The 15,755-nt window shown below is 41.1% G+C and overlaps 1 protein-coding gene across 6 annotated transcripts in view; it reads right to left on the reverse strand.

Moving 5' to 3' along the window:
- The window catches only part of Dusp16 (dual specificity phosphatase 16), an 83,391-nt gene that overhangs the window by 17,779 nt on the left and 49,857 nt on the right, over positions 1–15,755 (reverse strand). For 4 of the 6 annotated variants that reach the window (NM_001106624.3, XM_039107457.2, XM_039107456.2 and 1 more), the window contains one exon: positions 11,261–11,424. The exons of 1 other annotated variant lie outside the window; for it this stretch is intronic. In NM_001106624.3, coding sequence (NP_001100094.1) covers positions 11,261–11,424 — 164 coding nt within the window. Of the gene's footprint in view, positions 1–8,218; positions 10,461–11,260; positions 11,425–15,755 lie in introns of those variants that run through there. One more of the 6 variants, XM_039107459.2, reaches the window with a different exon arrangement.

Here is a 15,755-nt window from a genome sequence, read left to right on the forward strand (position 1 = left end):
TGGAAACTGAACCTATGTCCTCAGCAAGGATGTACGTGCTAACTGCTGACCCATCTCTCAGTCCCTAGGCACTGTGACTTTTTGATGGTATAATGTAAAGGTATACATTTGGGAGGAATAGGTATCTAACAGGATGACTGTTCTTCCTCATAAATGATGCGGATACCTATTATAAATTAGAGACGTTTATATAATTCTCATTTTATTTTCCCACATTGTATAAAATATACAACTAAATAATCTATTCTGTAATTAAGTAGCATAATCTTTAAACTTCTAGCGAGTCGTTACTTTATGCTGTTAAATATTTATCCTGAACTCTGAAGTGCTGCTACTCTGTGCCCTTCCAATGATAAGATAAACTCCTGGGTGCCAACATCCCGCTGACATCACGGTGCCTGAGTTCTTTGAGCTCACCTTCACTTTGAGCTCACCTTCACTTTGAGCTCCCTTCACTTGAGCTCCCTTCACTGCTCACGCATGAGCTCCAGCCCCCACCTGACAGGCACGAAGCTTGCATAGCTGCATGGCTTGCGACACATTCTTGGACCTCTTACTCTTTCCTGGTCTCTCATTTCACTGCATCCAGAGCCCTTCTGCCCTTCACTCTGATTATCCTCCCCACTTTCCCTGTTCTTTATTCCATGATGTCTGTCTGCCTTCCTGGTCCAACTTAAACTCCATGGGCAATTGCTACAACCCTCCCTTGCTTCTGTCCTCAGTTCATTTGCCCTTTTATCACTTCACGTCATGCTTGTCAGTGCTAATTGCTACCTGGAATTAATCCCCCACTGAATCTGCATGTGTGCTCATGCTGCTGAACATGGCTATGGAGAGAACTTCAGCAATGCCACCTGCTTTCACTTTCAATTCAGGCTCCTCAGCAAACACGGTATTTCCCTAGCCGTGTGCTTTCTCCTCTCTTGCATGTGCCATTCTACCCATTTCCCTTCCCCTCAAAACTCCCACTATATTCCTGCTCATCTTCATTCTTAAGATGGTGGAAAACCTCATTTTCCCGCTACATTGGAAAATTAGGTCCATTACAGCTAATTTTCATCCTTTTACCCCCCCCCATGCAGCTTCTATGAACATGCACGTCTGTATATTCTGTTTTCCCAGATGTTGTTATAGATGAACAGTCAGTGTCTGTAAGACCTGTCTCTACACTTGCTGAGTAAATTCAGTCTCGTCTTACTCAAAGATGTTTCTAGCAATTGTGGACTTTCTCCTACATCAATTTTCTACTGTTAGGTTATTTCCTCTACTAATAATCAAACAAGTAGTTTTCCTATCTTAAAAATACCAAAGATACACATGCTCCATTCAGCATGTTCATAGAGGACTCATATGTAATAGCAAGAAGCTAGAAATATCCCAGATGCTCCACAATGGAAGAACGGATACAGAAAATGTGGTTCATTTACACAATGGAATACTATTCCACTATTAAAAACGAGGACATCATGAGTTTCACAGGCAAATGGATGGAACTAAAAAATATCATCCTGAGTGAAGTAACTCAGACCCAAAAGGACATACGTGGTATGTACTCACTGATAAGTGAATATTAGCCCAAAAGTACAGAATACCCATGTTACAAGCCACAGACTGTATGAAGTTTGACAAGAAGGAAGGCCCAAGTAAGGGTGTTTCAATCCCACTTAGAAGGGAAAACAAAATAATCACAGGAGGCAGAAGGGAGGAATTTGGGTGGGAGAGGGAAGGGGAAGGGGAAAAGGGGAACAGGATCAGGTATGGGGAAAGCGGACAGGAGAGAAGCCCAGAGGGCCAGCAGAATGGATGGAAATATGCAACCTCAGGAGTGGGAGGTGGGGGACCTTCTAGAAAGTACCAGAGATCTGGAAGGTGAGAGACTCTCAGGACTCAAAGGGAGGGACCTTAGATTAAGTCTCCAACAGTGAGGAGAGGGAATTTGAAGAGTCTACTTCCAGTAGATAGACAGGACCTCAAGATTTCTGACCCAGAAGTATTCCTGGAACTGCAGGGACAAAAATGGAGAAGAGACTGAGAGAACAGGGATCCATCTCACCGGGGGCGGGGGGGGGGGGCAGGCACCAAGGCCTGACACTGTTACTGATGCTATGATGTGCTTACAGACAGGAGCCTAGAATGGCTATCTTCTGAGAGTCCTACAAGCAGCTGGCTGAGACACAGATACTCACACCCAATCACTGGACTGAAGTTGGGAACCCCTATGGTTGAATTAGGGAAAGGCTGGAAGAAGCTGAGGAGGAGGGCGACTCCATAGTTAGACAAGAAGTCTCAACTAACCCAGGACCCCTGAGAGCTCCCAGACACTGAACCACCAACCAGGCAATACACTAGCTGGTCCAAGGCCCCTGACACATACAGAGCAGAGGACTGCCTGGTCTGGCCTGGTTATCCTCTCGGGGACAGGGGTGAGCAATGGGGTTGAGGAACTGTGGGACTGGGGATTAGGGAGGACAACAGATGGACTATAGATAAATTTTAAAATATCACTTTGCTTTAACTTCCTCTTTTCAACAAAATTCCTTGGAAGTTGCTCACGCTAGCACCTCCATTCCTTTCTGCCTGTTATTCCCTGCGCTCAGTTATCCCATAGGCACTCCCATCCCTCTACCAAGAGGCAGATCATAAATTACTCTTGATCTCCATGTTGTCGTATCCAAAGGCCAACTCTAAGCGTTCATCTTTCTTGACCTACAGAACCATCTGGCACACTTAATTCCATCCTCTCATTCACTTGCTTCCTGGACAGTGGTCTCATTTCTTTATTCCTAAGAACCTTTTGTTGATACTTCTTAGGTCCCAGACTTCCATGCTAACTGCCCCATGGCTTAATCTGCTTATCCATTTAGATTTTCTTAATGATCTTATTTTTACAATACTAAATATTGTTCACATGATAATGACTCTCAAATTTGTACCTCTTCTTTCAAGGACCTCATCCTTAATTCAAAGCCCCACCTGACTACTCAGAATGTCTACCTCAAGTTTAGCAGGCAGTGCACACTTGGTGTGTCAGTCACTGACACCTCCTGTGATGTGCCAGCTGCATCTCCTTTCTCCTTAACCATACACACACACACACACACACACACACACACACACACACACACCCCTGCCATCTAATAATCTCCATGAGCACTTATCATCATAATAAATAGTTAGTAAATGATGGATTTATTTATGGTCTCTTCTCTTTCACAGATGTATCCCAGTGCTGAGAATACTGTCTAGCAAACAGTAGCACTTAAGTAGTTCATAAATTATTATCCCTAAAATGACTAAAATCACAACCCTGTAGCTACTTCATTAGTATCTTTTGATGAATAATCTCTGCAGATGTTTCTTAAACTCTTTCAGTTGAGAAGCGATAATAAAATGTCATTACCTTATGGTATAGTCATTTTATACCTTATGAAAGACTATTTTACCTGAGTCTTCCAGATTTATTTTAAAAATGATTTATAAGTAAATTAATAGCATGGTGGAAAACATATCAGCTTGATAAGGTAATTTTAAGGACAAGGTAAATGCCTGCATCAAGTTGCAACTGTTTACAAATAAAAGTTATAAGTATTTGAAAAATAATTATGTAGGGCTTATGCATCCAGGTGCGGCTCTAAAGCATGCCGTGGGGCAGAGAGAACAGGCCCCTGACCAGGACAGGAGCGGTCTGTAAGCAGTTAGTTGCACAAATATCAGTAACATGAGGAGGAGTCTGATCCATGTGGCAGAGCAAAACAATCAGAGCAGCCCTGGCGTGAAGCCAAAGAACCCGAAATGAGAACTGCAGTCGTCACCTGAAGCTTAGACAGACACACAACCATCCTGCAGAATCCAGGAGACTGACTCACACTTTCAAAGATACAAACATTACTGGATGTTCAGTCTCATTATAAAAAATAGCACAGCTTTGAGCATCTCCTTTATCCTCATTAAGCCATCTCCGGACAATACCAAATACAACAGAAACACTGTGTAAGCAGCTGCAGTACTATACTGCTTCAAGAGGAAGGGCAGAAGTTTGTGCAGACTCAGTACACCTATAATTTTTTGCATATTTTTAACTGCAAGTTGGCTAAATCCATGAATGCTGAACCCAAGGAGCACAGCCCAGCACATTAGAGCATTACAGTTCACTCCCTCATTGTCCTGGGTGGCTTCCCTGTACTCCCCCAGCTTTAATTTCTTCCTGTTAATTAAGGCTGATGATAAGGATGTCATAATGTAAGCAACAGTATGAGAAGATACAGTATGTAATATATAATGGATCACTAAGTATATTATTTAACTTTATCTTATTTTTAAAACAGATTGTAGCTGGGCACAGTGGCACAGGCCTGTATCCCAGCACCTGGGAAGCTAAAGCAAGATCACAAGTTCACGGTCAGCCAGCATGGGCTCCACAGTGATACTCCTTCTACTCTTTCTTACAGATATATGATGCATACATTCATACATACATACATACATACATACATACATACATACATACAAACATACATACAAGTGCTTGTAAAAAAAATAAAAAACCTCAGAAGGACTGTACTGTAAATTTCCCATTTATTTAAACTGTACTTCCTCTTAATTGGCATTAAACTGGGAAGATTAAACTTAATAAAGCAGGCCAAAAATTAAGAAAGGGTTCTCCTGTAATATGAAAAACATGAACAATGGGTTCTGATTCTACTATATAATTAAAGACGTTCAAACATATTATTTATAGCCAGGTTTGGTGGTGCATGTCTTTGCTCAGACTTGGTAAACAGAAGTAGGTGGATCTCTGTGAGTTCATGAACAGCCTGGTCTACACAGTAAGTTCCAGGACAGCCAAGATTGCAAAGCAAGACCCCATCTCAAAAGAAAACAAAATTAGTATTATTTATGAGTCAAAAGTGAACATTCAGTTCTGATATTGTAATGTTTATGTATGTGTGCAAGTCATCGATACGTGTTTTAAATAATGAGAAACGTCTACTGCCATTCCTTATGCTCCCTTTTCTCCCAGGGTACGTCACACTACACCAGTGCTTCCCACCCATGGCAATCAATCCATCAGGAGGCTCTTCTGGATGTGGGCCGTGGACCTACACTGTCAGTGGTACAGCATTCTTGTGCCAGCTTTCACAATCCATCTTCCTGCCGGCTCCACCCACAGCATAATTTTCATTAACTTTTTTATATATCTCCCATGTTGGCCTGGAATGCTCTCTGTAGCCCAGACTTGGTCTTGATTCTCAACTCCCCTGCCTCAGCCTCTGAAGTTGGGAGCTACAGGCATGCACTTGCTCATGTGGCGCTTCACTCACTTTTTTTTTTCCATTTAAAAGTTTGTCTTCTAGACTATGAAGTGAGCTCCTTCTACATTTAAGACTAAATTTCAAGTATAGAGTCTATAATCTAGTCATAAGATCATGGAATACTGATTACAAGACGGCCTTACTGCAGTGTGCTATGATGATAAATGTGCGCTCCCATCCCATAAGATGGGATAGGTCATTTCATCTCAACATCACATGAATCAGGAGTTCACAGGTTTCAGGGGAAGGAAACAAGATTTAGCAATTTGATTAAAGGGATAGAGTAGACAGAGAGCTGGTACACAAAACTACTTCTTCCCAGAGCTGTCTCTCAGCCATCATTGGTGCAGCTTCAGTATTGGGAACCATGCTGTGAGTTACCTTGTCATGTGAATTATCTTTCTTACCTAGACAACTAATAGCTCGGCAAATAGCATTATACCCATGATAAAGGCAATATTTTTAATGATACTTTTTGGTGATCTTTTCATCTTTCTATATCATATATTTCTCTGGAACTCCCAAATCAGCACTTGACAATGCTGTATATAGGCTATTACCCAACACCTATACAAAATAAGTAAATAAGCACTAGTTCTACCAAAAGCAATATATGATAGCATGAGAAAAATCCATTTGCATGAAAAGGCCACAGGTAAGCCACATACAGAATGCTAATGGCACATAGTTTAGTGACAGCTTAAGGGGTTCACTCTAGACACACAACAGAGCTTCACACTATTCTCAATAGGTAATTTATCAGAATATTTGGAATATTTAAGTATAAAATTTAAAAAATTACTCTAACCGTTAAGGGCTAAGGGAGAGAAGCAATCAGCAAACTTGAGGGATGGAAGTACAGCTCGGTGGCGGACACTTGCCTAGTACACAAAGGCCCCAGAATTACAAAAGAAGAAAAAAATCTCATCCTTCAAATAACTAGAGATTCTCAAACTTTTCCCATTCCAGATATGAAATGGGCATCAGCAATTGACATTAATACAGTACAGTCAACTGTTCTCATTTCAACTAGTAAAAACCAGAGAACAGGAGAACAGACTCTAAGAAACAGGAGGAACAGTATAAGAGGAAGGAAAGGGATACTTTGCAGACAGTAACTTCTCATAGTGTTTAAACAAAAGGCATGCCTTTAGATGTGCAAAATAGCTAGCTCGTGCTAAGAGTTTAACCTTACTGTCCGCTAAGGTACTCAAGGCCTCACATAGCTCTGTCTAAAGTGTGACCACTCTGAACTGAGATGTGAATTATAAAATTCATGGCAGACTTCAAAACCTTGGTACAAGGAAAAGAATATAAAATACATAGATTTTTATACTGGTTGTGTATTAAAGTATTTTAGCTACATATTGACTTAAGTAAAATGTTACTAAAATTAACACTAATTTGTCTCCTGCTTTTTAAATAAAGCTACTAGAATATTTTAAATTATGTATGTGGTTTGTATTATATTTCTACTGAACATCACTGATAAAGAACTAGTTGTAGAAATACTAAGAGGGAAAAAAAACCCCTCAACTATGATCCAAAGGACTGCTAGGGTACATCAGTCCTCAGGAATAGCCGGATACAGTGACAGACGTGGATGTGTTTGGCTTTATGTTGAGTTGTTGAGCTTCACCTGTGGTAACTTCATAGAGAGAAACTCGCCCAAGAACTTCTCTGGGAGGTTCCTGGGGCTTCCTGTTGCTTCCACAGTGGACTTGGGCTAGTTGGTGAGCCCCATGGTTTCTTCTGGATTGAACTGCTCTTGTTGATTTGTGCATGGTACCTGCTGAGTGGACTGGATTGAAGTTGCTGGTTCGTGTTTGGTGTTTGCTAGTGGACTGGACTGAGAACAACAAAGATTGGAATTGTCCCAAAGAACTATTTCTAAACAGGCCCATATCCTCCTTTCTCTATTGCCCTTTCCTTTCCACTGCCTCTGGAGGATGATGGGCTAGAAGGGAGGTAAAACATTTAAGAACCCTTACTAAAGGTAGGTTTTGAAAAAAATCAAAGCCAACAATTCCATTTTCCAGAAAACAGATCTCTGCTACTGAAGCCAATGACAAAATCTTGGGTAAATGACAACTTGGGGCAGCCTAGATCCCAACCTTATGTGGGTTAAATACAACACTGTAAAGAACCTACGCTTATTTTTTTTTCTTTTTTTGTCAGTGCCAAGATAAGATCTCACTATACAGCTCAGGCTGGTCTGCAGCTCATGTTGCGATTACAAATGTAAGTCATTATTCTGGCTAAGAGCCAAGTACTTTAAATGTACAGCACACAATTAAAACTTGGGGCCAACCTGATTTGAACAACTTAGCACTGCATTATATTTCATCTGTTATATAGCTATGAGCCTCCTAAGAGAATGCCTAGACTTTTAACACATTTGGTGGCACATTATTATGTGTGTGAATATGTATGTTCGTGTGTGTGTGTGTAGCATTTATTTATTTTGGGTATATGTTTGCACACCACAGAGTGCATATACTGGCTAGAGGACAACCTATAGGAGTCAATTTTCTCTTCTCCTCACGTGGTCTCTGGGTATCAAACTCAGACTGGTAGGGTTGGTAGTAAGTGCCTTTATCTACTGAGCCATCTCCCTGGACTAGCCCTTTATTTATTTTTTTAATATTAAAAACATTGTATCTGTGCTAGACAGTTTTATATCAACTTGACACAAGCTAAAGTCATCTGAAAGGAGGGAACCTCAGAAGAAAATGCTTCCATAAGATCTGGCTGAATGCAAGCCTACAGGACATTTTCTCAATTGGTGGTTGATGGTGGAGGGCCCAGCTTACTGTGGGTGGTGCCATCCCTGGGCTGGTGATCCTGGGTTCTACAAGAAAGTAGGTTGAGCAACACCCCTCCATGGCCTCTCCATCAGCTCCTACCTCCAGGTTCCTGCGCTGCTTGAGTCCCTTCCCTACTTCCTCCAATGATGAACAGTGATATGGAAGAATAAGCCAAATAAATTCTTTCTTCCTCAACTTGGGTCATGGTGTTTCATCTTAACAATAGTAACCCCAACTAAAGATAATAGCAGTCTAGAATTTTCAAATAACTTCAGCTTCTAAATTCTTTCTCCAGGAATAGGAAGGAGCATATCATTATGGAAGATGATTAAAATGTTACCTTCCGAGATCTTCAAGAAAAATAAACATATATTACTGCTTCTGGGATGTTCAAATCCGGAATTTGAACAGGAAGATGATTTAGTTTATGATGCTTGTGAGACAGTAAATCTGTTCCATGTATCTGTAATCCCAGCCTTCTGAAGGTAGTGACAAGAGGATCAGAAGTTCAAAGTCACCCTCAGCTAAATAAAATCAGAGTAGCCTGGGCTCATAAACCCTCTTAAGAAAAACAAAACTCAAAAGGAAGCCAGGTGTGGTGATGCACGCCTTTGATCCCAGCACTGAGGAAGCAGAGGCAGGTGGGTCTCTAGTTTAAGGCCAGCCTGCTCTACATAAGTTCCAGGACAGCTGGGCTGTTACATTGAGAAACCGTGTCTCAAAAAACAAACAAGCAATCAAACAACGCAGGGAACAACATCAAAACATGTAAAAACAACCTGGGGTCGTGTGAGTTCATTTCATACTTTCAGAATAGAATTTTTCTCTCAGAGCAAAATAAAAGTGGTTAACTAAATCTCTAAAATCCTTGGCTCAAAAGTTCTTGTCAACACAGAGTCTCATCATCATAGACTAATTCCTGCCCAATGTCCCAAGGCTGCTCAGCTGTCCAGTGCCCCTTAGAACTCTCCCCGCTCACTCCCACCTGTGGTAAAGAGGCTTAGTGACAGTCTTCATAGTGGCTTCAGGCTGAACCTACTGTCCCAGGAACTTCTGTAAGCCAATTCTCCACCCACAAAGATTCTACATGTTCTGCTTACAATACATGTACAAGTCACGGCACGGGGGGCACCTGAGAGCTGTGCTTTTCCCTATTCTCACCCCAGGTTCCGGTTTGACTGCTCTTGCCTTATAAGTGTTCACCCAGTTGTTAAGTATGAAAAGGAAACAGAAAAATCAATGTATTATTGTCAAAAATAAAAACCAGTACAATAATAATATGTAACAATTATTTGTGCTGACTGACCTGTTAAGGTTTACCAAGAAAAAACAGAAACCTTAACAAGGGCTTCAATTCTATTTGTGTTTAATCTGGATTAAATTAGCCAAACGTCTCTAGCTTTGCCACCAGGATACATATGACTTTTAGTAGTCACGTGCTCAAAGGCACTGTGACCCTAACAGAGAGGTTCTGCTCATATATATCTAAAGTAGGCAGATCTCACAAAAGCACAAACATATTAATAATACACTGAGGAGGCAAATCTTACAGAAGCAAGGGGGTGAACGGAAAAACAATAGCAAAACTGTCTCACCAGTGTCCAAAGACAATATTTATTCCTCCTAGAAAGTCTTTTCTAGATGATAAAAAAGCCATTGCACTTTCCAGTGAGCCCAACTGTCCCCATCCTTCAAGAAGAAAAAGCTAAGGAAACTGCTGCCTTCAAAGGAAAGTGGCATTCACAGATCGCCAAGAGCTGAAGTAAACTGACTAAGGTTAAGAGTTGAAGAAAACAGCTAGAGAGAGGGCTCAGCAGTTGCGAGCACTGGCTGCTCTTCCGGAGGATCCAGGATAAATTTCCAGTACCCACATGGTGACTGACAATCACTTGTAATTCCAGTTCCAATAGGATCTGTCACCTTCTACACTCCCATGGCACACACATGCATACATGTATGCCAGGCATGGTGCATTATAAATTAACTAAATAAACAAAATTAAAACAAACAAAACGAAAAATTGTTTAGCTGGGCATAGGAGCACACGCCTTTAGTCCCAGCACTCAAAGCAGACAGGAGGATCTTTGAGTTCAAGAATAGTCAGAGCGCGGGTTGGGGATTTAGCTCAGCGGTAGAGTGCTTGCCTAGCAGGCACAAGGCCCTGGGTTTGATCCCCAGCTCCGGAAAAAAAAAAATGTTATATTGGGGCTGGGGATTTAGCTCAGTGGTAGAGCGCTTACCTAGGAAGCGCAAGGCCCTGGGTTCGGTCCCCAGCTCCGAAAAAAAAGAACCAAAAAAAAAAAAAAAAAAAAAAAAAAAAAGAATAGTCAGAGCTCCACAGGTAAATCCTGTACTCAAAAACCAAAACAAAGAGTTGAAAAGTCCAGTGCTTTTTCAATTAGTGACATTGTAAATTAAGCGATTTTAGAGAAAAGTCACTTTTCCAAGTAGGAAGAGCACTTTTCTTTTTCAGCCTTCCTGCTGAAGTGCACATAAGCTGTAAAACCAGAGTAAAGTCTATTTTGCCACATTTGTGGCATTATGCACTCGTGCCTCCATCCAATATGTGTTTCTCTAACAGCTCACGCCTGGTCGGGGCTGTCCACAACTTTTCAGCAAGAATAAATGTCCCTCTCTCTGCAAATTGTCCCAGCCGCTTGAGACACAGTGGAACTGACAGAGCACGCGTCTAAGTCTGTCTACCATCCGTGGCCATCTTCCCCTTCCTCCTGCTAGCTGTCATCATGAGGACGGTCCTCAATCCAAGGCCCGAACTCAATCCTTTCTAATGTGATTTAAAAAAAAAAATCAATTCATTGTAAATGTAGGACACCCAATTATACAGTAGTAGAACATTAGTAGTCCAAGAAGACAAGGCTAATGGTATGAAAAACAAAACAAAATAACCCATGGTATTTCGAGTGTCTTAGAACTATGAGGTAAACAAGCAACAGCAATTTGGGTGTCAATACATGGCAATAAATAATCAAAGCAATGTGTAAAGATGATGCAGCACAGAGCTAGAAGTCACACTGACAACGTCCCCTTCTGAGGTCACAGAGTGCTCCACAGATAACAGACAACTGCTGCCCTTGCAGCTGCTGCTGACAGACACAAAGAAAGGTGTTCTGAGGCACCCACCTTGTTGAGGACATCTCGCTGGCAGCCGAGATAGAGATTGGGAAGAATTCGAGTTGGCCCAGTGTTGGCAACAGGTAGGCAAGGCTGAGATATGCAGGTAGGGACTAGAGTGGATTTTCCTTCACAGAGGCCAGGGAAACAACGAGAGAACTCAGCAAACCCACCTGAGGATAAACATTGGAAGATTACGCCACGGACAAAGTAAGTACACCAGCCCTCGGGGCTACCTGACTAGAACCATCCAGCAACACTGTCTATGCACACATTTCCTTCTTTAGCTGCTGACGCTAGAACTGAGGGAGAATCCAGCACTGACTTTAGCCTATAAGGCTGGATTATGGATGGATGGGCAAGATTGAGGGCACAGAAAAGAATTCCTGCCTTTCTTTGAAAGCCTCTTAAATGTTCACATACTCTATGATATATGGTCCCCTTTCTCTCTCCATGCAAATGCTATTTATGGGACATTAAGGGGTTTTTTAATAGCAAAGAAGTAAAAAAATAATTATTTACAATAGTAAACAAACAGATATTTTAAAAAGTGATAAATTGAATGTTACTTTTTTTTTTTTTACAATAAAAGTAATGTAAATTCTTCTGAGAGTCAACTTTAAGTCTTTCAACCATACAGAAGAGTTTCTGGTAGTGGTGGTGGAATAAGACAAGGTCTTGAGAAATTTTCAAACTTACTTTGTGGCTGAGAGTGACCGTGAACTCCTCTGACCTCAGTCTCCAAAGTGCTGGAATTCAGGTTGTACCACCCTGCCTGATCATTTTTCTTAAGATAGCAAAAACATACCTTATGCTCTATAACCAGTCATTACAATTCTGTAGCAATTAGTCAAGGCTCCAGAATGACCCCTGAGTTCTAGAAATCCTCTTCATTTCTCTAAGCACAACAAAGAGGTGTTGCTGGGTCCTATATCATTCAGAGTACAAGAATTTTTGTGGCAAGAGTCTTGGGTTCAAATTTAGAATTTGGGGTTGGTTTTTTCCCTCAGTTTCTTTCCCTCTTTTTAATTTTTAAAAGTGGGTTGGGGGTATGGAGGTCAGAGGATAACTTGCTAAAACCAGTTCTCTTTTCCTTCCATATGAGCCCTAGGAATGGGACTCAGGTTATCAGGCTTGATAGCAACGGCCATTCCCTACTAAGCCACGTCACTAATGCCAGTCCTGTGGTCCATCCTCTATGTCTAACCACCTGCCCCACGGCCTTCACTAAGTGTCATAATCTTGCCATAATTCACAGTGAAATCCATGTTGTTGCACTCTGAACTCCTGGAGGGGAAAAGCATGACTAAAGCCTTCACAGGACTTTCCAATTTGAATAAATATTCCTTTCTATCCAAATGAAAACACAAGAACCAAACTTTTTTTTATAAAATCCTGCACTATCCAAACTGCTACTTCTTAATATCTCAACTCAGGAACATTGAAGATTAGAATTATAGAAAATACCTGTTCAACTCACATATAACTCAACTGGACACATATTTTTGTCTGTACTCAGTCCTGAGCCAGAAGCAGTGAGCTACAATAGCAGGAAGTTGTAACAACAATTAAGGCACCAGCAAAATGTAAGACAACATTCCTACCTCCAGTCCACGTCTGTGATTACTGTAAAACTGTTCTTACGCATGAGCAGTTGCAATGTCTTAAGCTAAACTGGTGGACAGAGCGGGTGAAGCGGATCTCTGTAGAAATCCCAAACTGTTCTGTATGATGCAAGGCCCTCAAGATCTACACCTGTATGTGCTTTACTCTCGTCATTGCATGCACACATAGAAGCCCAGGGACCAAACAGTAGGGAGAGCAAGTTCCTGTATCCGAGTTCACTCCTAGCTCAACACATTCTACATGTCTGATGTGTAGCTACTGAGTCCCCAACTCCTTGTTTTCTCATCTGTAGAACAGATTCTAAAGGGATTGGCTAGCATGCCTACAGTATTCTGTGTGTGTTACAAAGCAAACACTCAAGCAGGTATCAGTGGCTATTACTCCATGACAGCAGTCATCCTCTATCCTAGTACCTCTTTAGGATCTCCTAAGATACAAAGTAAAAAGGCAGAGCCTTTCAGCCTCAAAGTCTAAGGTCACATTTCCCAGGGGTGCTACAAAGCACTGGTGTCCTGGAAGAAGCTGACAGAGGGGAACTGTCTAAAAAGTCAGAGAAATACTGTCTGTCTCATCTCCCCGAGAGAATCACAGCTTCTGTTAACATAGTAAGAACTCCAAAAAATGTCATCTCCAAAGAAAGTGGTTTAATTTACTGCAGTCACATAAGCATTTCCAAACTGACTTAACCGTGGAAAGAAATCCCTCTAAAGCTTTAGCTGCTAGTGTCATTCTATACAAGAAAATGCTAGACTGGAACGACTGCACTGCCATCAACTAGATTTCCTGTGCCTACAAGTGTAACCACAGATAATCTGGGACAGGCAGCATGGGCTCCCAGATGTCCACTGTCAGGTGTATAATTTGCATTTCTCTCAGTATTTCCAGTTATAGAATACAGGTATATAGAATATAGGTATGACCCTGCAGCTTTGTCTTACAGCAACACAGTGAAGGTTCTCACATTTCTTTGCTTAGTTTATACCAACCAACAGGTACTATTTTATAATTAATTGTATGATTAAAATTTTAACTTCTATATGTTGTCATTTAACCTAAGAATTGTTTCATAGGACATCTGTCATTTAAAACTAACACAACCATGTTCCAATAAAATATTCTCAAAGAAAGAGAATTTAAAAAAACCCACCTCTTGAATTACATTTTAAATTTGTAAATAATCATACTGAAAACTAACAACAGAATATACTGAACTAAAATAATGACAAGCAACACCAGGATTACAGGGGTGGCCTACCATCCCTCATTCTACAGGCATCATTTCAATCTTTAAATATGCTGTGAAGTAAAAGTCATTTCTATTCCTATTTATATATAAGAACACAGAGGCTCAGAATTGCATTGTATAATACATAGCAGAGCTAAGGTATGAGTCCACTTCCTAAGAATTCTAACTTCCCTTTCTCAGCAGGGACACCCTGTTATCTATGGTGTCCAAGCCTTATGACTCTGATTTGGTAGTTCTTAGTACGAATGCTACAATGGGTGTAGCTCTTCCCCAAACTGAGGGAAGAGGGAAGAGGTGTGTGTGTGTGTGTGTGTGTGTGTGTGTGTGTGTCCATGTGTGTTCATGTGTGTGTGTTCATGTGTGTGTCCGTGTGTGTGTCTGTGTGTGTCCAGAGATAAGAGGCTTAAACACAACTGCTGCTAAAATCTCTTCTGTGGGGGAGATGTAAACAATGTCTCTTCTGTGGGGGAGAAGTAAACAACGTCTTTTAGGCTCATTTACAGAGTGATGAGTGAGGGATTATGGCCAAGAGCATGGATGACCCAAAAGCAAACACACTGGAAGGTTCATATGATGGTCAACTCCTCCCTCATACCCCCTTCCCTAATCCTTCTCCAACTATATACTTTAGCCCTTCCTGAGACCAGAAGCCACAAGCAATTAAAGCAGAATTGCATACAACTGGTTGCTAGGGAGGCTTTGTTGCTAAATAAAACGTAAGTTTGTTTGGGTATTTTCAACTAATATTTAGTACAAACACTAAGTCAGACTTTGAAATATTTAATAGATTTCGATGAAATTGGAACTTTCATTTAGTGCTCAGTCTGGCCTGAAATGTGCCAAACTGTGCACTTCCAGAAAATATTACATCAGCCAAAGAGCACATTTTCCTGCTCTTTATCTATGACAACATCCACTGGGCTGACATCCGCTGTCACTGACAGTGGTTTCCATTCACTGACCTTTCATTCACTGTTGTATTCTCACTCCAGTTTCATTTCATTAATTAACAACAGATGAGACACTGAAGATCTATCCTGAACCTTTACAAACTGTCTGTGGTCTCATCAGCAAATGAGTTTCGAAATATCTAAACTATTCCTTTTCCTTTCAAAGATTCTCTTGCAAACAAGATCTACATCAAAAGGAAGGAACACAGAGCTCATTTATATATCCTCAGAGCTGCCAGTCACCAACTCAAAGCAGAAGCTTCTCTGACCTTGTTACAAAGCTTACTGTCCCAAGCAGTCCACATTAGTGTATTACAAAACCTCAAACAGCAGTTCATTACCCCTCTCCTTGTGGAAAGTCGTATTTTAAAAGTTGTCATGGACTTATCTCGTCGTTAATACTACCAACTTTCTCTCCACCCTAAATTCTATGCTGCTTATCAGCTAAGAATGGAGAAAATGTAAAATGGTAGTAACACTCATACATGTCCCCAGTGCACAGCTGAACTTGAGAATAGCTGTACCCTACTCAGTGGGGTTCTAACGTGTTTAACAGGCAGACAGACACAGTCAGAGGCTTCTGGTCTAGAGAGAAATGGAGATGGAAAAAATGACAGACACGCTGCTGTGCTGCCGCTTGTTAATCTTCCACCATAACCAAAAGAATGCATGTGTAGAAATA

Source organism: Rattus norvegicus, chromosome 4 (assembly GCF_036323735.1).
Source record: "Rattus norvegicus strain BN/NHsdMcwi chromosome 4, GRCr8, whole genome shotgun sequence".
NCBI classification, from domain to species: Eukaryota; Metazoa; Chordata; class Mammalia; order Rodentia; family Muridae; genus Rattus; species Rattus norvegicus.